General features: G+C 44.9%; 1 protein-coding gene across 1 annotated transcript; it reads left to right on the forward strand.

The window, feature by feature from the left end:
• Positions 1 to 877: 877 nt before the first annotated feature.
• LOC126991639 (GPN-loop GTPase 2-like) lies at positions 878 to 9,912 on the forward strand. The gene is made up of 10 exons (XM_050850349.1): positions 878 to 1,043; positions 2,983 to 3,098; positions 3,596 to 3,718; positions 5,076 to 5,245; positions 6,277 to 6,421; positions 7,122 to 7,321; positions 8,620 to 8,734; positions 8,914 to 8,993; positions 9,272 to 9,493; positions 9,623 to 9,912. Exons 5-10 carry the CDS (start codon positions 6,301 to 6,303, stop codon positions 9,845 to 9,847), a joined length of 963 nt encoding a protein of 320 aa, XP_050706306.1. The 5' UTR covers positions 878 to 1,043; positions 2,983 to 3,098; positions 3,596 to 3,718; positions 5,076 to 5,245; positions 6,277 to 6,300; the 3' UTR covers positions 9,848 to 9,912.
• Positions 9,913 to 22,770: the final 12,858 nt, after the last annotated feature.

Raw genomic sequence — 22,770 nt, forward strand, 5'->3', positions numbered from 1 at the left:
CTTCTTCTTCTTTTAAGCTCTCAGTGCTTGATAATTACGTGTTACCTACTGAGGAGCTATGGGGATCAAGGCTACTGTTTCTTTTCCATTTTTCATGTAATAGAAATGAATGCAATTTTTTTTATGCAGCATTACAGCCGTGACTCTTTCTGACCTCTGTTTTGGAAAGACAGTATAGAATCTTTTAATTAATATGTACTTTTGTTGGGCTTCTCGCTGGGCCTGAACCCGGTCAGTGTCCCTTCCATTACTCTGCTTGACCTGACCTTCTTCTTTTGACCTGTTCCGCTTTGTATCGCTTCGTAGGTCCTTATCAACACTCCTATACTTCACAGGACACACTATAATTCTGCTGTTAATTTTTCTGCTCTTTTCTTCCCCTGACTTTGCTTTTCTATGTCGTTTTGTAACACGCCAAGAATTTTATTTGTGAAAGGTATTAACTATAACTATAACTATAACGTGTGAAAGGTAATAACTAAAACTTGTCAACGGTATTAACTATAACTATAACGTGTGAAAGGTAATAACTAAAACTTGTGAACGGTATTAACTATGACTATAACGTGTGAAAGGTAATAGCTAAAACTTGTGAAAGGTATTAACTATAACTATTACGTGTGAAAGGTAAAAACTAAAACTTGTGAAAGGTATTAACCATAACTATAACGTGTGAAAGGTAAAAACTAAAACTTGTGAAAGGTATTAAGCTACCTACACATGTATTAATAGTTGTATAATCACACTCTGTCCTGCCTGGGGGTTGGGATGGCATGTTCCTCCCTTCTCCCTTGTTGTTTACCTGCAACAATAAACTTTCAATCAATCTATAACAAGACATCAGCAGGATCACCGTTGGAGCGCCTCGTCGGGGTCATCACAGTCATCGTCGGCGAGGTAAACAAACACTCGTGACTCCTCATGGGCATTGAAGAAGAAGAAGAAGACCTCAAATTCCCGCAGTCATCCTAATGGGCCATAAAGAAGTCCATTATTAAATCTCAGAGAAAAACTAAACCAAAGGGGGCATCACTGTAACAAAGGTGGGTTTTCCTGCTGTTTACGAGGCAATGGTGGGGGAGGAGAGGTTGCCCATTCTAGTCTTGAGTTGATTAGTTGTCTTATGTTTGTGTCATTAGTAAATTGTCTGATGTCACTGGTTAGGCTGCAGTCAGGGTTGTTGATGTAGATGTTATATGCTAATAGATCTAAGACTGATACTTGTGGGTTACCTCTAATAACTGACCCAAATGCAATTTATCCTTGTTATAGTTGACTCTGCATTTGGTCTTATTAAATTCCTTTCTCAGATTCAGATACATGTTATCATAATTAATGTCTTAGTCTGCTGCCTGTGCTGCTTGTTGTACACCTTTTGGTAAAATGACAAAAGTTATTAGACATGATTTACCCTTAATGACCCCATACGAGAAACTAACGATCAGAGTACGCTTATCTTGGTGGTCATGGATAATTCTAGCTATAATAGACACAAAGAACTTTCCTTCAACTGATATCAAAGTGATGAGGGAGGCATTTGCACTTCTGGAAGCACTTAAAAAATTGATCTATTCAAGCAAATATTTTTTGGTTAAGATTTGTTTTAGGTCCGTGCCAGTATCTCATTACCTACCTTATGAAACATCAGTATCTCTTCATATATCTTTTCTACAAACCTTCAACAGTCATGGAAATGCTTTGAAAATCCAATTCAAGGACTTTTTTTTTACTCCTGAAAATAGGGGATAATGTTTACGAAAGTGTCGCCTCCTCTGGCGACTTTGCAGCCGGTGTTGCGAGAAATACCTCCTTGCTGAAATAAGTCACATATACATGTGAGGGGGGTCCAGGGGGGGCTTAGCCCCCCCCTGGTTAGAAGGGGGGGTTGAGGGGGGGGGAGCCCCCCCGTTAGTAGGTTGTAAAGTTCGGTTGGAGTAGTTTAAATATGCTCCCCGACCCTAAATCCTCTGCGAGCTATTTTACGGCTGCGGCGGCTGCAGCGTCGTCGCGGCCGCTGCCAGAGGAGGCGACGCGCTTCCGTAAACATTATCCCCTATTTACAAGAGTAAAAAAAAAGTCCTTGAATTGGATTTTCAAAGCGTTTCCATGACTGTTGAAGGTTTGTAGAAAAGATTATATATGAAGAGATACTGATGTTTCATAAAGTAGATTATGAGATACTGGCACGGACCTAATACGAATCTTTACCTTTTTTTTTTTTCCCAACATACCGCCCGGTATTCAAACACTGGTCCGCTAGATGAGAGACGGATACTCCAGTGGCCAGCCAAAGGGTGCCCTGTGGCTCAAGGCCTTTTTGAAATTTTATTATATTTCTTGGGTCAATACCTAGCTTCCCTTCTCCAAATTCAATCAGTCTTTTGGGGTTTTAATTTTATTTTTTCTTGAGTCACTTCAAATCACATTTTCTATGGCAGCGAGATCACAACTCTTTTGAGAGACACAACCTAAACGATTTCCTGCCACTGTTTGGAGAAGTAACACAGGAATGGATCCATTGCTAGCCATCAGTGTTAATGTGGGTATTTTCACTTCTCCAAACACATGAGAAATTGATCTATTCAAGAAAATTTTTTCCCAACAATCTGCCCAAGATTCAAACTTGGGCCCCCAAAATGGTAGGCAGACACTGTAGCATTAGCCCAAGGGTAGGGTACCCTGTGGCTTGGTCTTTTTTTTAATTTTATCTGTGTCTCAGGCCATTACAAAACTCATTGGACAGGAATTTGATATTTCTGATATATCTTCTTCCTTCTTTTCCTGAAAATCTGTTGGTGTAAGACTATTATAAATATTCACCAAGGGTGGAAAGGTGGAAACATGAAGCCTCTGTTGTAGATGTTTCATTTTTTAAGCATGACAAATGTATATTAACATGTTTCTACTCAGTATTATGTCAAACTCAGTGTAATATGTGGTACTGGTATACTGATCTGTTTTTAATTAATATTTTTCCTTCAGACTGGTATGGCATCACTTTTCAAAGAAAACCCAGATCGACCAAGCTCTGTGCGTTCTCAGGTGTTTGCTAAGCTAATCAATGGTGTTCACACTGAGTTTGCTGTCCTTGTTTACAGGTGAGAAGGATGTGCTCTTTTTGGGTGCTTCATTATGACAAGGATCATATGAGGGATCATTCTTGCCTATATTTTGGTTAGACATCATTGTTTAGTTTGAAACTGTAGTTGGTAGACTAAATCTCCCCTCTCATGTTTGTTCATGATACCAAAACCGCCAGTGTACCTAAAGCTGACACTTTCACATGTATGCAGCATTTCCATATGAGAGTTCTGTTTTATTACAGTTTAGACATATCAGAGAGAGAGAGAGAGAGAGAGAGAGAGAGAGAGAGAGAGAGAGAGACTGACTGACTGACTGACTGACTGACTGACTGACTTTACTTGCTGCCTCTTCCTTCGAAAAAAATACTATCAAATAAACTAGTATGGTAATAAAGTCATGACATTCTTAACATCAGCATCATCATTAGTGATACTGTTTCCCATATCAGCAAAGTATGGAATAAAATAATCATTGTGGGTGATATGAAGTCTTATTTCCCATTCATTTACAGCAATCGAGTCTTTGTGACAGTCACCCAGTGTGGGAAAATTGGGAACCTCTTCAGCGTACATCGGGAGTCTGCACAAGATAGGGAGTCACTTTCTACTACCCCACTAAGCGTCTTTAACATCAGGTAAATCACTACTTCAGCTTTTTCTTATAATTATAAATACTTATCAAAATAATGGTTTACTCAGCACAATGAAGCTTGTTATTGTCCATGCACTTGAGCTGGATTCCTTACTCCTAGAGGAGTAAGTATCTGTTGAGTAAGTATTCTCTTTTCATTTTTTTTTTTCCTGTCTTTTCCCTTCCTTTTATTTTTTGACCAGGTTGTGGTAGTGGGCAATGTCATGATCTGTAGGATGGAAAACTTATCATACTAATTTCCAAAACGAACTGTCCTATCCATTCCTACGCCGATGATTCCACTCTGCATTATTCAACTTCTTTTAATAGAAGACCCACCCTTCAGGAACTTAACGACTCAAGGCTGGAGGCTGCAGAACGCTTAGCCTCAGACCTTACTATTATTTCCGATTGGGGCAAGAAGAACCTGGTGTCCTTCAACGCCTCTAAAACACAGTTTCTCCACCTATCCACTCGACACAATCTTCCAAACAACTATCCCCTATTCTTTGACAACACCCAGCTATCACCTTCCTCAACACTAAACATCCTCGGTCTATCCTTAACTCAAAATCTCAACTGGAAACTTCATATCTCATCTCTTACTAAATCAGCTTCCTCGAGGCTGGGCGTTCTACCGTCTCCGCCAGTTCTTCTCCCTGCACAGATGCTGTCCATATACAGGGGCCTTGTCTGCCCTCGTATGGAGTATGCATCTCATGTGTGGGGGGGCTCCACTCACACAGCTCTTCTGGACAGAGTGGAGGCTAAGGCTCTTCGTCTCATCAGCTCTTCTCCTCATACTGATAGTCTTCTACCTCGTAAATTCCGCCGCAATGTTGCCTCTCTTTCTATCTTCTATCGATATTTCCACGCTGACTGCTCTTCTGAACTTGCTAACTGCATGCCTCCCCTCCCGCGGCCCCGCTGCACTCGACTTTCTACTCATGCTCGTCCCTATACTGTCCAAACCCCTTATGCAAGAGTTAACCAGCATCTTCACTCTTTCATCCTCACGCTGGTAAACTCTGGAACAATCTTCCTGCATCTGTATTTCCTCCTGCCTGACTTGAACTCTTTCAAGAGGAGGGTATCAGGTCACCTCTCCTCCCGAAACTGACCTATCTTTCGGCCACCTCTTTGGATTCTTTTTAGGAGCAGTGAGTAGCGGGCTTTTTTTTTTATTAATGTTTGCTTTTTTTGTGCCCTTGAACTGTCTCCTTTGCTGTAAAAAAAAAAAAAAAAAAAATGATCTGAGATTACAGTACCTGAATAACAAATTGGTCTATATATGTACTTTTTATCTTATTCATGAACTGAAGGCATGCATGTTTGCATATTCACTACCTTCATTCTGACAGGTGTCTCCTTGGAGTGGACTCAGAGGAGACAGAACAGTCAATCCGATTGTTGGCAGAGAAACTTGATTTGCCTCAGCCGCTGCTGATCTCCTTCACACTGCCTACTCTGGATCGCTCAACAACCCTTGAAGTTGCTGAAGCCCTTCTGGAGAAAAGGTGCTGGTAGTCTGGTGAGTGTCCACTACTACAAGTAGAATGTATGTTTGCCTTTTCAGTGACGAAAGTATCTATCGGAAGGGTAGAAAGCCGTATGCTGCATTTATAGATTTTAAGAAGTATCTATTAAGGATATTCTTAAAACATATGGTATGGGTTAGTAATATTAGAAGAAATAAAGGCCTTATCCAATAAAAAATAATGTCTTTGTGATTAATTGGCAACATTTGCAAAGAATTTTGGACTGGTGTAGAAACAAGGCAGGAGTTTGATGTCACCTCCCATCTTAGATATTTACATGGAGCACTGTTGAGAGATGAAGCAAGAGTAGAGGGCAGGGGTGAAAAATTGAGTGTCCGTAGAATTGACCAGTTCCTGGTAGTAAAGGTTTGCGGATAACATTGTCTTGTGGGCAAAAAGTACCGTAAGTTACAAAAATAATCTATCTGTATCTCCGACGCCATGTCTCCTTGAGGGAATGTCCCCAATGGGGGGCTGGCCAAGGCAGAAATGTCTCATATTTTTGCTGTTCCAACAGTTCCTCTCAGCACATTCATTTCCTTTTCAAAAAGTGACATATAATCTATTTCTAGAAACCAGTTGCAGCCATGAAGCACATGTGTGGCCACAGGCATTAGTAGACCTAACTGGACATGAATAACTTTTTTTGCTTTGCTGGTTGAGTCCATTGCTGCCAGGCAGCCAGTGTCCTGTAACCCATAAAATTTATTGCATTTCCAGTTTACGTGTAAGGACGGAATGCACTGAGCACCAATACTGCTTGGTGATACCCAATCTTAACCCATTAGTAAGATTCAGCAATGTGATGGTGATAGGTGATTGAGTTAGTTTTGTACTACAGTTGTGTTGGGCCATCACAAATATGAGCCAGAAGGCCAAACTAAACAACTGTCGTCTCACTCTGCTCTTGCTAGCCTCAGCAATATACAGCAATTCAACCAATTCTTCTGAACACACTATTTCAGATTTATTAAGTTGAGCTTTGTGCAAAAGCAAGAAAATTCTTTATTTTTCTTTTCTGCAGAGCTCTATAATATTTGGCCACACAATGGGGACTCAGTTTGGCCAAGTTGTGCTGGGGCCGCCGGGCAGCGGGAAGACCACCTACTGCAAGGCAATGGCCAGGCTGCTGCAGAATTTGGGTCGCAAGGTGGCTGTAATAAATCTTGGTGAGTTCTTAATGTTTGCTGCACTTCTGAAAACTAATCACCTTATTTTTGTTTTATGAATTCAGTCCAGAAGGGGTTGAAAGTGAATACCTAGCAGTGTTGTAGTTAGCCAAATGTAGGACTCATGAAAAAAACTATTATATAAGAGCTGACTTAATTGTTAGACTTTCAGCAGGAACATGAGGATCATGGAAACATTTCTCTTTACTCCACTGTGAATTGTAAGAGGTGTCTAGAAGGACATAACTCATAGGTTGCAGGAGGTGAGGATGAATATCATCCTCTCCACCTTAGATTCTTTTGTTTTTGACTTGAATATTTTCTCAAAATGGTCACATGGCCTTATTGTAGTCCACCTTTTATGCAAGAAACACATTCACTCATGATATGAATTTGAACAGACATGCTTATTGTAAAGAATTATGTTTTGAAAGGCTTAACCCTTTCCATCCGTGATGCAGACGTCGGCGTCACAGTATGGAAAGGGTCAAGAGGAAATGGAAGAGGAGTAATCCTCTTCTAAACCTTTCAATCCTCCTCTAAATTCCTCTTAATCCTCTTCCATTTCCTCTTAAGAGGTTTAGTAGAGGATTAAGAGGTTTAGAAGAGGACTAACGGTGACGCCGTCGGACGCCGACGTCTGTGTCGCCGGAGTGAAGGGGTTAAGCATTATCCTTCCCAAATCATTGTGGGTCCGCAGATCCAGCTAATGATACCGTGCCATCTGATGCCGTGGACATCCAGGAGCTGGTGCAGGTGGAGGAGGTGATGGCCATGCAAGTGGGACCCAACGGAGCTCTTGTGTTCTGCATGGAACTCCTCGAAGCCAACATCACCTGGCTCATCAATAAGCTAAAAAAACTTCATAAACACTACTTAATTTTCGACTTGCCAGGCCAGGTATGTCCATGTATTTCTTTGATATATTGGTATCATCCTCATAACTTATATTGGGTGAAAACTTATGGCTAATCATCATCATTACCAGCCCTTTCTCGTCGACTGCAGGTAAAATCCTTTCCCAACATCCTCCACCTCTGTCTGATGTTAGTGTACTTTCTGGCATGTGCTCTAGTTTCATCTCTCCACCTGATTCTTTGTCTGTCCTGACTCCTACAACTTTGGGGTTGTCCATCTGCTATCAGTCATAAGATTATGCATACATTACCTGCACCAGCTCTTCTTATTTGAAGCATCAGTAAAAAAGAAAGAGACATAATGAAATGAAAAATGTTAAGAGGAATTGTACAGACATTTGCTTTGATCACTAAAGTTCCTTATCTCTGTCTACAGTAACAGCACATACAGTGCAGTATTGTCATTAAAAATTACATTGCATCAAACCAAATTTCATCATCATCATCATTTCGTTCAGTGTACGTTTTCACTCTTCCTGAGCGGTTGGACGTTTTATGACTCTTAAATCGAGCCATTTTCAGTTTCTGGCGCAAGATTTTCCGGGTGCACGCCCTTGCAAACCCAACCACCTATTTTAAGTGGTGGCCCTAGCCTTTGCCTGAACAAGAAGTGGCAAACCCTTCAGGGCATCAGGGGGCTATGAGGTTTATCACCAAAACCAAATTTGAACTGCATAAACTATCTATTGGAAAATGACAAAAAATGTGATTAAAAATACCATTTATAACAACAAAAACATTTGTCTGTATACTGTCAAAGACTTTTCACATTCTTTCATGGGAAAGCAACTGCTGTTGAACATCAGTTATTGCAATAGCTGATTTTATTTTATTTTTTTAGTGTCTTGCATTGAAGATAAAATATCCTGTAACTCTGTGTTGGACCCACTGTCAATGCACATAATGTACTAATGCCTTGTTCTGGAACTTCTCCTCAGGATGAAACCTGGGGCCTTTTTAATAAGGACCTCTGGCTTTCCATCTAAATGGGGTACTAAAAGGTCTTCTTACCCAAGAACTTTTACAATTTGTTGGCTTTTGAGGAATTCTAAAAGTAACTCACAATTTCCAAAAGTTAAAAGGAAACTTTGAAGGAATCTCTCCTATGTAAGCCAAATTTCACTTTCAAAGTGTTTTCTGACACAGCCCCTGGTAAAAGTATTACTCTTTACAATTACAATACAGTTACAATTTTTGGAAGATTTACACCAATCACTACTTTACAAAGTGGGTGGACATATTTGTTGTTGTTTCCTTAATGAAGACTGTTTCTTTCCTCAGGCTGAGCTGTACTCCCACCACACGATGGTGCGTAGCATCCTCTCCGCCTTAGAGAAGGAAGGAGCACGTCTCTGCGCAGTCAACTTGGTAGACTCTCACTATGCTAATGACCCGGGTAAGGTACTTTTTCTTACACAGCAAAGATCTGGGTTATTCTTCTGAAATTGATTTCCATTATTTGTCTGTGTGTAAGATGCAATGCTTTCTGTATGATGCAAGAACATGTGTACATTACAGAGGAAGCACTAAGTTTAATAATAATCCAACTGTGTTGCATGTGTCCCATCACTGCAGGGAAGTATGTCTCGGCCGTCATGCTGACCCTGAGCAGCATGCTGATGATGGAGATGCCAACTGTCAACATATTATCAAAGGTAAATGCTGTGCTCTGTATCATATCCCATCTAGATCTTAATATCCTCCTGTAGTTTATATACTGATATTTATTTTAACTTAATAAATTTTCTTCCTAAAAAGAGGAAATAAAATTGTATATGAATCAAATGGATGGAAGCTGAGGGAACAATCAAATATAAATTCCTTAGAATACTCTTATATCTTCCAATTAGATTAACAGCCATTAAAAGAGAAATAAGCTTCATGGGGTGGAGGGTGATGATGCATTTATGTAGTGATCTTATCCATTTTTCAGGTTGATGCAGTGGAGAAATATGGTGCTCTAGATATGGGTCTGGACTTCTACACAGAGGTGATGGATCTGGACTACCTGTTGGAGTACTTGGGGGATGCTCCTGGCACCCGGAAGTACCAGAAGCTCAACAAGGCCATGGCTGAGGTTGTTACGGACTATTCTTTGGTCTCCTACATACCTGTCAGTGTGGAAAGCCACTCAACACTTCTCAATGCAATGAAGGTTAGTTTTTGACTTTCCCCTTTAAAAAACATTCTTGGTTTATGTGTAGCTGCAGATGAGTGCAGAATTATGTTTGATATATTGTTTTTTCAACTGTATTTAATTTATTTTTTATTTCATGTTATGCAGGCAATAGACAAGGCGAATGGGTACATATATGGCAGCGGTGAGGAGCGTAACATCCAGCGGCTGTTGTCCTGTGCTGTGGGAGCCGAGTGGGAACACGACCGCCTTGGGGTGCCTCGTGACACCTTCATGAAGGAGGAGGACGATGAAGAGGATGATGGTGAAAATGAAGACAATGTTGAAGAAGTGCTCGCTATGTTGGCAAGGCAGAACCAGGACAAGGCATGATGAGATCAGGAGATTTGTTGTAGTATTTTGTCAAAATTTTGAAATAATAAAAGAATTCCAATAAAGATATTTTACTTACCTTTCTTTCCTTTTTGATGACAACTACTAAACATATTTATAGATAAAGTATCAGTGGATATAACTTCACCTCCAAGTAAAGCTTTATACAGTTTACTCTGAAAATTGAGAAGCATACTGAAGTTATTCACTTAACATGGTAATGCTGTTTATGCCATCTCATGATACACATAGGATGTGTTTCAATGAAATAACGATAATCTAGAAAATTATTTTGTTATTTTATATGTACTTTACTTAAAACATGACAAGAACAACAATTGCCTCAGACATCTGGGCTAGATAGAAACATAATAAACACCACTGAATGAAATGTTTTTTTGTAATTCTACCAGGCAATCATTCTTTGGATACCAGGATAAGGCAACCTGACACTGTAAAGTCTTAATCACTTGTTACAGGCACTTCGGTCCATAATATGAGGAATATTCTTGAGTATTGTAGAGTTTGGCAGTGCAGATAACCACACTAGAATACATTTTACTGTATTTGATGAGTCAAAGTTGCTGTTACATCACCATTGTTAGAATCACAGTACTTTGTGAAGGAGAGGCATTCAAACTCTGAGAAAAGAATTGCCAAAATAATGAGAGGAAAATAAGTGGGTCAGTGCTATTGAAATAAATATACACACACACACTTTCACACCCACCCACACATTCTCACACACACACACACACACACACACACACACAAACACACTTACACAACGTCCAAGTTTAAGGCCCTTAGATTGATGTGCCTTCCTAATAGCAATTATTCATGTCTTAATTACGTGACACCACTTTTTTTCTAGTTGAGAAATAGAATTCATATTCTAATCAATTTCTTATCATGCAAACTCACAACCCAATCTGCCCTCTCGCACTTTCTCGGTGTGGTGTCATGAGACATCCGGCTATAATAAGACATCCCATCCTCATTTATCACTTTCAAAAAGATAAATAATAAATTTAGGTGGGACGTTTCATGATAGGCAGTCGACAAATAACACGGTACCATGTCATAGTCCATCCACCCTCTGTTTGTAAACAAAGCCCGCGCATGCGCAAATCAGGATGGGATGTCTTCTAATAGCGGCTGTCTCATGACACCACACCGGAACAAAGTGGCCCCTCTCTCCATCACCCTTTTTCCTACCCCCCTTGCCTCCTTCCCCATTATCCTATCCTTCATCCCCCTTTCCCTTCCCTTCCTCTCCATCACCCCCTTTCCTTTCCCCTTCCTTGCATTTCCCTTCTCCTGCTTTCTTCTCTCAATTCCCCCTTTTCTTGCCCCCGCCTTCCAACCTCCTTTTCCTGCCCCCCTCCCTCCATCTTTCTTTCCCTGCCCCTCTCTCAACACCTCCAACCCCTTGTCTCTGCAAGCCCTGGGCCCTCAAAAATCTCTCCCCACACAGGCACGCCTAACAGACAGAACAAACGCCTTTATTATCTTTTCAAGGCGCAGAAATAATCGGTTTCCTGTCGGATCGGTGACCCAGACACGCGGCGCTCGTTCATCACAAAGAAACGAGGCAGTAATTACGGATTTATGGACATTTTTCTTCCCCTCGTGTACCTCGGTCGCCCAACTCACCCCCTCTCCTCTCCTGCCCCGCCGCCGCCCTCGCCCCCGCCCCCACCGCTTGGATCTAGTCTGCGGGCGTCCTCAGAGAAGTTTTTAGTCCTCGGTCGTCAGAAAGCTTCCATTGTGAGGAGCCGGATGGGGTAAAATTTTAAGGAACTTCGTCTGTTTTGTGTTTACGTGTGTGTGTGTGTGTGTGTGTGTGCCAGACAAGACAAAGATACAAACAGAAAGGAAGGAAAGGGAAATAAACAAAAAACAAAACAAGAAAAAGAAAAGTCAGAGAAAAAAAGAAAGAAAAACCGAAACAGACAGACATACAAACACCCAAAAACGTAGTACGCGAGTGTGTGTTTTCTAACGGTTCATATTTATTTTTTTTCTTTACATTTTTTTTTGCAATATTAACTAACAAGGCGACTCACACCTGCTCCGCGCGGCATTCTCGGAAAAAAAAAAAATTGAGACTTTCTTTCGCTTCCTCTCTCGAGCAAATGTTTTAATATCACACTCGGCGCGCACTTACAAAAACACTTCCGGGGTTTAAACTTTGCCGAGATTAGCTTCTATAAACTACAAGGGAACACTTTTTCTTGCTTTTGCCCTCTTCAACTTTGCCCCCCTCTCCCCCACCCACTCCGACTACCAACACCTACTACCCTCTCTATCACCTACTAACCTGCCCCCCCCCCCCCGTCCCCCCTCGACCTCCATGGGTAAGTAGACTAGTAAATAATAGGACGTCACCTCATCCCTGTCAAGGCTAAGGTATATTATTTTCAAGGCGGAGTGTTGAAGCGGGGAGACTCAAACTGCTATGATCTCTCTCTCTCTCTCTCTCTCTCTCTCTCTCTCTCTCTCTCTCTCTCTCTCTCTCTCTCTCTCTCTCTCTCTCTCTCTCTCTCTCTCTCTCGTCTCTTTTTTTTCTCCTTTTCTCTCTTCCTTTTCTCCAGGACGAAAGGTTAATGTGAAAACAGTGAACTTCCTTTCCTCTAGCACGCGCGCTGTGTGTGTGTGTGAGTGGGGCAAGGGGAGTGTGTGAGTGGGGCAAGGGGAGTGTGTGTGTGTGTGTGTGTGTGTGTGTGTGTGTGTGTGTGTGTGTGTGTGTGTGTGTTTATCATTTCGTACCTTACAACAGAAGAAAAAAAAACGGGTTAGTAGGACAATCGTTGCAAAAGAAAAGGGTTAAGATATTTGCATTATCCCTAATTCGAAACTGATATAATGTAAAAAAGAAAAATTCAAACTAAGATTTAACATATGGGATTAGCCTGTGGTGATACCTTAATGTTACCGCCCAGTGGGGCAGTATTGGAGGATTAATGAGAAGCAGGCCCGTACGTTGACGCGAATCACATTTATTCGTTTTTCGGTCAAACCTGAAATACAGTGGTCCTTTAGTTACACAAATTGACACAAATTGACCATGTGACAAGGTAAGAAGCACGTGAGGGCGTGAATGTACTAAGTATACGCTACTTGACGACAATATGGCCTGTTCTCCTCGGCAAGGGCATAGAAGAAAAGGAGGGGCCCCTCAACGGGTCGTACCATCTCTCCTCCCCCACCCTCTCGCCGAGAAGGACGGCCTTTTACGTATATATCAGGCAACAAATGTCATATACCAGAAATATGTCAGTAACGTGTACGGTAAGAACTTACGTATTCTAGGCCTTAGAGAGGTAGACGGGAAGTACAACTTTTCGCCAGAGGTCTGACCACGACGAGGGCGCGTCACTTTCTGCCCTCCCGAGGAGGTCTCTTACATGAGTGTCCCCGCGTAAGCATTTTCCGGCTGCTGGCCCTGCCATACATGTTGACTCATCAAAGATGCACGTGTAGTGATATTACGATACGCTGAGCTGACACTCCTGTCTGTAAACATCGAGCAGCCAACACCACTCTGCAGCTCTGTCCCCATCTTCACTACCTAAAACTTACACATTCTTTATTACACTATGTTTCCTTATATCATAGGTTTCCTTAAATTATCTACGAAGCCGCAAGCGACTTCACTGTGAATGTGGCATGCGGCGATAACACTCCCCCTGTCGAGCTCTGCTCGAAAGACGAGCAGCAAGACCTAAATCACCTGAATTTAGGGCTCCTTTTTTTTTTTTTTTTTTTTTTTTCTTTCGTTTCATCGTGCTACTCCTTCCAGTAGGCAGAGTCGCGTTACTGGGCGAAGCATCACTGAGTCTTTCGTCTTAACCCTCGCGCTTCGTACCACCCCATCGTCTCCGGGTACGGTTTCCAGTATCCGTCCCAACCTCCACTGCTGACGAGGGAGAGGTTGGCCGGACACGATGACAATATCCCCTGCTTGAAGATTTGGAGTTGTCAAGCGTCTTTGCCGTTGTCTAAGCGTTGGAAGATACTCATTTGTCCATCGTTTCCAGAACTGATCAGCGATGAACTGGGCATGTTTCCACCTCCGTCGATAGGTCTCGCCGATCGAGTATTCCCCACCCACAGATAAGGTATCTGGGCCACTCCGCAGAAGATGATGGGGAGTGAGGGCTTCCAAGTCATTGACGTCGGTTGAAACGGGAGTGATGGGGCGTCCGTTTACGATGTCTTCCACAGCACAGAATATAGTGTGGAGGCGTTCCTCATCTAGGACTTGCTCTCCTATTACCGCTTGTAGAACCTTCTTTACCGTGCGGATCTGTCGTTCCCATACACCTCCCATGTGTGATGCAGTAGGTGGGTTGAACTCCCACTCAATCTGTTTCTGTAAGAGTGCGTTTTGTACTCCCTTTTCACAGTTCCAAGCCTGCACGGCTTCCCTGAGTTCTCTGTTTGCTCCCGTGATGTTCGTACCGTTGTCCGATCTGACGCGACGTGGAGGTCCTCTACGCGCGGCGAACCTTGTTACAGCATTTATAAATGAGTCACCGTCCAGAGCAGCCAGGAGTTCCAGGTGAATAGCTCGTGAGACCAGGCAGGTGAACAAGCAACCCCACCTCTTCGTCCGGGTCCTGCCTTGTTTTATCAGGAAGGGGCCGAAACAGTCGACTCCTGTGTAAGTGAAAGGTCTGTCCCCGGGCCTGACTCGGTCTTCTGGCAGGTCAGCGTGACGTTGTTGAGTAGAGATCCAGTTGATTCTTCGACACTTGACGCATGTTCTTGTAATCTTGTCAATTAACTTCCGACTCTTGGGGATCCAGAACCTTTCGCGTAGCCTCGAGAGGGTATACTCCCTCCCTGAGTGTCCTGTCTTGGTCTCGTGTACTTCCCTTATTATGAGTTCTGTCACCCTGGCTTCTCTTGGCAACAGTATGGGATTCCTTTGTTCAGGATGGAGAAGGGCATGTCGTAGGCGCCCGCCCACTTTGATCAGTCCGTCAGCATCCAGGAAAGGTTCCAACTTGGCTACTGTGTTATCCTGTAAGGGGTGTCCTCCTCTTAAGTTCGTCAATACTCGAGTGAAATGTCGCTCTTGAACTAAGCGTAGTATGGCCAGTCCTGCTGCATCTAATTCGGCGACGCTGAGACGGTCTTTCTCCTGTACTTGCCCTTCCTCAGACAGGTTACAACGCCATCTTATAAATTTCCTCAGCCATGCCACATTCCTCTTTAGCTGGAACCATGATGAAGGATGAGCACATATCTTCTCCAGGACCTCTGCAGATTTGTTGATCTTCGCCACCAATATGATACCCTCCTTCTTTACTTCCGGATCGGTGTCGCCGATTTCGGAGATCGGGTATGGGTATTTTGGCCAATACTTTTCATCTTTCTTGAGGAATGGCGGGCCCTGAATCCACCTGCCTCCTGCGGCCATCTCTGTGCCCCATATTCCTCGACTGGCGTCATCCGCTGGGTTGTCCGCTGAACTTACGTGACGCCATTGCTCCGCCTTTGTTGCTTCATGAATGGCAGCAACTCTGTTCGCGACGAATGTGTGAAAGCGTCGTCTAGTGTTCCGTATATACTGTAGGACAGCAGTGCTATCGGTCCAGAACACAGAGTCTTTGATCTCCAACTCTAACGCTCCTTTCAGCTGTGTGTCAAGTCTGGCAGCCAGCACTGCGGCGCAAAGCTCTAGTCGGGGTATGGTTTGTTGTTTCAACGGTGCCAGCTTGGCCTTGCCAGTCACGAAGGACACCAGATGTTGTCCCTCATGAGTAGTAATTCTCAGATAGGACACAGCTCCGTATGCCCGCTGCGAAGCATCGCAAAAATGGTGTAGTTGTACGATGGACTTGGGGTTCGCAACACTCCCAGCGTACCACCGAGGAATACGTACCTTTGTGAGATGAGGTAGTTCCGTCAACCACCGTCGCCACATTGTCTTCCCTTCCTCTGTTATTGGTTCATCCCATTCAGCTTCTCGCCTACATTCCGTTTGGAAAAGGAGTTTGGCAGGAATGACTGCGGGGGCGACAATCCCTAAGGGGTCGTAGAGAGAACTGATAGTGCTCAAGAGTCCTCGTTTGGTCTCTGGCTTTTCGGGGACTTGGACACGTATTCCTAGTTCGTCCTTTTCTAGGTCCCACAAGATCCCTAGGGCTCTTTCAACAGGAAGCCTGTCGTCGTCAAAGAACACTTCCTTAACACCTGCAGCTCGTTCTGTCTCGGGAACAGTTCGCAAAACGTCTTTGTGATTACATAACCACTTTGTGAGCCTGAATCCGCCTTTGTTCAGTGTCTGACGTAGTCGATGGAGAATGATCATTGCCTTTTCAGGGGTACTGACGGATAGGAGTAGATCGTCTACAGAAGTTATGTCTCGCCCTCTTAACTTCTTCGTGAAGGTTCTTTCCGTGATCTTGAAAAGTCCGTTGCAGAGCGTAGCCTGCAGCGGACGGGCTCCATATGCCTCCGAACAAGTGGACGTTCATGCGATAGGTTGTTGGGGTTCCAGACATCTGAGGGCCAATCCACCACAGGAAGCGTAATGCGTCTCGGTGTTCTGGTACGACCCGCACTTGATGGAACATCGCCTCAACATCGGCCATCAGTGCCACTCTTCTTTGTCTGAACCTGAAGAGGATATCTACCAATTTGTTGTTGAGGTCCGGGCCTTGCATTACCTGACTATTCAGTGATACGGTTTTACATGTAGCTGCACAGTCGAAGACTATCCTCACCTTTCCCGGTTTGTTAGCACTCAGCACAGGATGATGTGGAAGGTACCAGGTCGCTCCAGGTCTTGCTTCGAGTTCATGTCGCGGGACGCGTTCGGCGTGTCCTTCAGCAAGTAAGCTTCTCATTTCTTCCTGGTAGCCCTTTGCGAGTGTTTTGTCCTTCAAGAGTCGTTGTCTTAGGTGAAACAATCTTCGCTCTGCCATCATCTTGTTGTCTGGGAGACCTGGTTCCTCTTGCCGGAACGGGATAGGGAATTGGTAATGACCTTTCACTTGGGTGGTTGTAGCTTCCCACAACCGTAACACACGCCGATCTTCGATGGACAGTGCTTGGTCGTTGTCGAGAAGATCCATGGGTCCGTGATCCCAAAAGTATTCAGGGTGCATGTTGGGTAAGGTCATCTGTGCTTTGCTGAGCTGACTAATCGCGTTGTTTCCGTGGAGCACTGGTAGTGGTCCGAGTGGTCCGTTGATAGTCCAACCTAGCGTCGTTCGCACAGCAAATGGTTCTCCGTACCCCACGTCGTATTTCCAGAGGGAGTAGTGCCTGAGGAACATCTTGACCAATGAGAAGATCTACCTCCTTCGGTCCATGCCAAGGAGCAGTGCCATGGAGGTGTTTCCAAGGGATGACGTCATGAACATTCGCTGCCGCCGATGGCAGGGTGGATGGTAAACGTTCCACAACTACAACTCTTGGGATAATGATGGAGCGTTTCTTTCGTGTTCTTAAGCTCGTCACCTTTAACCTAATTTCCTCGGTGTCCGCTTCCTCGTCACTCTTTAGCGTACTGATCGAAAGGCAGACCGGCCTTCCTTTAGCCCGGAGCTGATCTGCAAGTTTCTGTGTACAGTATGATCGATCACTCGCTGGATCTAAAACGGCCCCGGTTACCGTCATCATCCCACTACCTTTGTCATCTTCAATCTTGACCTTCAATATGGGAAGCGCGATCTTTGTGGTGTCGTCGAGTCATGACCTTTCTTCATCAGGCTCCTCTTGTCGTCTCCCTTGTGACGACTTCACCCACCTATAAGGGTCATCTTTGTTGACCGTCACCAAGACGTTATGTCCTCGTGTGGAGTCTCTCTCCACCGAATTCTGCTCCGTTCTGGTCCTCGAGGTCGTGGCGTCCGGTGTTGCTTCCAATTTTATTCTCGGTCTTTTGTGCGCAGCAGTTCTATCCGGATGCGTGTCGTCAGATACGGCGGTCCTTTTGCTCCCACTCATGCGGGGGGCTCCACTCTGTTCGTCTCTATTGTACATTCCTTTAGTACCCTGTGCACCCTTTTTGAGGTGTAAGTGGTGTAATAGGTGCGAGTGAACACCCAGACAGCCGTCGATACCGCATCTTTTCTTAAGATGGCAATCTGCTATTCGGTGGTGCCGACTCAGACAGGCAAAACAGCGACGTTCGGCACGTATTACTGCTTCTCGTTTCACAGAGGTCATCCTGAGGAATTGTGTACACTCTCCGAGATGGTGGTCTTCCTTACAAAGGGAACACTTTTGTCCATCATGGACGGTTGAATCCGATGTTGCGGTCACTAAGCTTACTGGTTTCCTGTCGGGAAGAGGCTGTCTTGCTTCCCTTGACACTCCTTGTGTTTGTGCCTTTGAGGAAGTTTCTGCCTTCTGAACCATGAGTTTTACGAATTTCAGTATCCACTCAACGCCAGGGGTCTCTTCATGTTTCATCTTGTATCTATACATCTGATTGATGTAGTCATCCCAGAGCTTCCCTTTGAATCTTCCTGTCAGCGTTTGTGTGGCCTCATATGTATCAATCTGCTGGAGCTTGCCAAGAAGCTTTAGATCCCTTATTGCATGTTCCAGTTCGTCTGCGAGCCTCTGGAGACCTTTCTCATCCTGGAGCTGAACAGGCGGACCATGTAGGACTTTCTTTGTTAGTTGGCGAATGTACTCATATTTGTCTCCGTGTCGTTTGTCGAGCAGCTCCCAGGCTTGTTCGTATCCCGTTTTATAGTCTTCTATCCTTAGACACCCTCTGAGAGCGTCTTTGACGGGGCCATTATGAACATCGACGATGACTTACAAACTCAATCCGTCGGTTACTTCTGCAGATTCTAGGCGTCGCTGGAGGGCTCTCTTAAACTCCCAGAATTCTCCACAGGTTCCCTCACTGAATTTCGGCAGTGGTCTTTGAGCTAAACTTATAGAGTCATAGAGGTTCACTCGCCGGATGTCTTCCTGTAGTTGGCAGTTTTGTGTTCTGGCACTTGCTGACCCTTGTAGCATTGGGGTGGAGCATCCTTTCTTCTCGGGGCATCCTGACGGGGCGGTGGAAGTCGCTGGACTGGCCGCGGTCGCCGTGACGGCTCCAGTGGGCATTTGGGTTACTAGAGTCTTCACCGACTTGGTGACAAGGATTCCATCATCGGAATCGGACTCTCCTTGTTGAGGAAGTTGAGATTCATCTGCACTTGACTCCTCTTGGTGTGGGAGTCCGGTATTATCTGACCGTGACTCCCCCTGGTGAGGGACAGTGGGACCATCTGTGGTTGACTCCCCCTGGTGAGGGACAGTAGGATTATCGGTACTTGATTCGTCCTGGTGAGGTGGCTCAGGGCCAGAGGGTATGACATGTTCACTTGCGATCGATCCCGACCCAGCTGATGTGCTTGCACCGTCTAACACCTGTCGTTTTCGGTGGAAGGATGCTTGCATTTCAGTCAGTGATGTTACTGTTTGTGCTAGAATCCGGCAAACATTACCCATCACCGTTGCCAATTGTTGTTTTTGCCTTGAGGGCTCGCTATCGCCCTCGTTTCTTCTTCCTCCATCTGAGGATTCTTGAGCAGTTCCACTATTCTCCATGGTGGACGGCTTCAGCTGAACGGATGGTACTACACCAATCAATTTGTCGCTTGGCACTTGTCTTATTCGGTCTTGTACTCGCTGCCTGGCACCGCTGTATATGTTCAATTGATCGTACCGCTGCATCTCTCGTTCCCTGGTACCGCTGTTTGTTCAGTTGATAGTACCGCTGCCTCTCTCGCTGCCTGGTACCGCTGTGTTTGTTCAATTGATAGTACCGCTGCCTCTCTTTAATATGGTTCACAGGGGGAAGCTATCACCGGTATTACCACAGCCACACTAACAGCCTACCAGTCGTGTTCATAATGTAGTCATACCATTAATATCATAACCGTATTTCTGCATACTACGGTGAGCACACGTACATACATGAAGCCTTACATGTAAATACACGAACACACGCAAACACACGCCTGTGACCGCCGAGGGGTGGCTGAGTGGCCCCTCCCTTGTACCCGATACACGCAGGGTAATGCCACGCGTACGTACGAACACACACTTGCCCGTGGGGCAGCGCAGAGCAACAGCGCCGCTCAGAGGCGGCGCCCTCACACACACGCACGAACACACACTTGGCGGTGGGGCAGCGCAGGAGCCACAGCGCCGCTCAGAGGCGGTGCCCTCACGCAAACACACATACGAACACACTGTGGTGCCCGCTCCGTTCCAGAGGAGCCGGGCGTACGTACGCACAAACGCACAAACAGTCCACTTCCGCAGTTGAGGTGAGGCCGTGGGCACCCACGACACTCCGTTGGACACCGCCGCTATACCAGACACAGTACGCACGAACACACTCAGCGAAGAGGCGGTGCAGCGAACAACGACGCCAGCTCCCACCCCGAGGGGCGGCGCACACGTGCGCACGTACACACACTTGCGCACAGCGGGTAGACTCCTAATTCGAGGGGCAGCGCACAGGCCGCCCACGAACCCTCGTAGCTGGGGCGATCACTGTCTTGCACTCGAAACAAGCTCTCGTCGTGGTCGCAAGAGGGTGGACGTCGGGGCGTGGACTGTAGCTCCATCAAGCCATGAAGTACGTTTGACTGTTACCGCCCAGTGGGGCAGTATTGGAGGATTAATGAGAAGCAGGCCCGTACGTTGACGCGAATCACATTTATTCGTTTTTCGGTCAAACCTGAAATACAGTGGTCCTTTAGTTACACAAATTGACACAAATTGACCATGTGACAAGGTAAGAAGCACGTGAGGGCGTGAATGTACTAAGTATACGCTACTTGACGACAATATGGCCTGTTCTCCTCGGCAAGGGCATAGAAGAAAAGGAGGGGCCCCTCAACGGGTCGTACCATCTCTCCTCCCCCACCCTCTCGCCGAGAAGGACGGCCTTTTACGTATATATCAGGCAACAAATGTCATATACCAGAAATATGTCAGTAACGTGTACGGTAAGAACTTACGTATTCTAGGCCTTAGAGAGGTAGACGGGAAGTACAACTTTTCGCCAGAGGTCTGACCACGACGAGGGCGCGTCACTGTCTGCCCTCCCGAGGAGGTCTCTTATGAGTGTCCCCTCGTAAGCATTTTCCGGCTGCTGGCCCTGCCATACATGTTGACTCATCAAAGATGCACGTGTAGTGATATTACGATACGCTGAGCTGACACTCCTGTCTGTAAACATCGAGCAGCCAACACCACTCTGCAGCTCTGTCCCCATCTTCACTACCTAAAACTTACACATTCTTTATTACACTATGTTTCCTTATATCATAGGTTTCCTTAAATTATCTACGAAGCCGCAAGCGACTTCACTGTGAATGTGGCATGCGGCGATAACACTTAATCTTCTCTGGTCTGTCAATGCACTTTGATTCTCCTTCAAGCGAGTTACATGGATCCAGACTCACGTATCCCTTTCTTTATCTTTATCTGCTCCATTTCATATCCGTAGACAAGATTCCAAGCTCATTAAATTTTTTTCAAACCGATTACAACTTCACTCCATTCTTACCCACCACAGACTCAAGGGTCAATGCGACGGAGATGAGCACCGAGGCCACGCGTAGCTGTAACGTATACCCACAACTTAACCTTTAATACCTTACGAAACTTAGTACTTGCTCAGATTAATTGATTCCCGAATGCTAGGATAACGAAACGAAATCATAACTGAACCACAAAAGGAAAGAATAACTAGAGGAAGCAGAAGACAGTTATGTAGAGGCAGATTGGAACAACGAGACACAGATCCACTACACAAACGAAGAAAGAAGGAAGGGGTGAGAGAGGAAAAGGAAGAGGATGCAACCGAAAGCGTCGTGTCACGGAGGGGATGGCGGGAAAGAGAGGCGGGTACTAACTCACTCTCAACTATTTCCAAGCCAAAAAGGAGACTAATCGGGCTCTAATGAGTGTTTTACTAGGTCCACGGTACAGAGGAAGGGTCAAACTACCAGAAGGGTCATCAAACTACCTATGGAAACGCCCCAAACTCCTACGAAAGCCAAGTCAAAATGTGCGTGTTTGGAAAATGTTTGACTCACACAATGTCACCGCAATGCATCTTGTCACGGCTCGAAATCAGTGTCAATAATGATAACCTCGACCTTGCCGCCTATGACACCGCACGGATGACAGCGAGAGCACCGGCTTCAGAGAGTAATGAGTGTGTTGCGGCGAGATGAAACGGCGGAGCGGGTCTGTTATTGTTACGCCAAGAAGCATCACCAGCAGCATTTGATAGCAACAGCAGCAGCATCCGATCCTCCACTCGCACTACCTGCCCAGTACTACCTGCCCGTCTCTAGCCCACTTGTGTCATAACTCCTCATTTCTAACGGTACAAGAAATAGGATCGCAGACTCAGATGTTCTTTCTTCCTTTTCCTCTTCCTCTTCGTGTTAAAATGATCCGTGTTGCCTTGATTTTGGCGTTTGAATTTTCTTGTTCTTGTCTTTTTTTTGTTCTTCCTTTTCTTCTTCTTCTTCTTCTTCTTCTTCCTGTTCTACTTGTTCTTGTTCGTCTTCTCTTTCATTCACACCCTGCTCTATTTTTTTTGTTTCCTTGTTTGCACATAATTATAACTGTTCCGCTTCTCTAACTTGTTTTGGTGGTGTTTTTTCTTGATTCTTTGTCTTTGTATATCCTATTTCTTATCCTTCCATTTGATTTAGATTCTTTTATCACTTGTATTCGTCTTCCCTCCTCCTCCTCTTCTTTTTCGTCTTCATCGACACAACAAATAATAATAGATAATAGCCTAGCAAACATATCTAGCAAGCAGGGCGGACTTCCTTTCCCTTTGTGTGCGTGTTTGAGAGCGCACACACACACACACACACACACACACACCGTGACACTCAACTAATCATGGTTCGTACGAG

The sequence above is a fragment of the Eriocheir sinensis genome, unplaced genomic scaffold, assembly GCF_024679095.1.
Source record: "Eriocheir sinensis breed Jianghai 21 unplaced genomic scaffold, ASM2467909v1 Scaffold313, whole genome shotgun sequence".
Classification (NCBI taxonomy): domain Eukaryota; kingdom Metazoa; phylum Arthropoda; class Malacostraca; order Decapoda; family Varunidae; genus Eriocheir; species Eriocheir sinensis.

Excerpts from the sequence above, each read along its gene's own strand:
- LOC126991639 (XM_050850349.1), top strand. The coding sequence starts at position 6,301 with ATGGGGACTCAGTTTGGCCAAGTTGTGCTGGGGCCGCCGGGCAGCGGG. Across the intron at positions 7,322-8,619 it reads TTTTCGACTTGCCAGGCCAG|GCTGAGCTGTACTCCCACCA; the intron begins GTATGTCCATGT and ends TTCTTTCCTCAG. Across the intron at positions 9,494-9,622 it reads CACTTCTCAATGCAATGAAG|GCAATAGACAAGGCGAATGG; the intron begins GTTAGTTTTTGA and ends CATGTTATGCAG.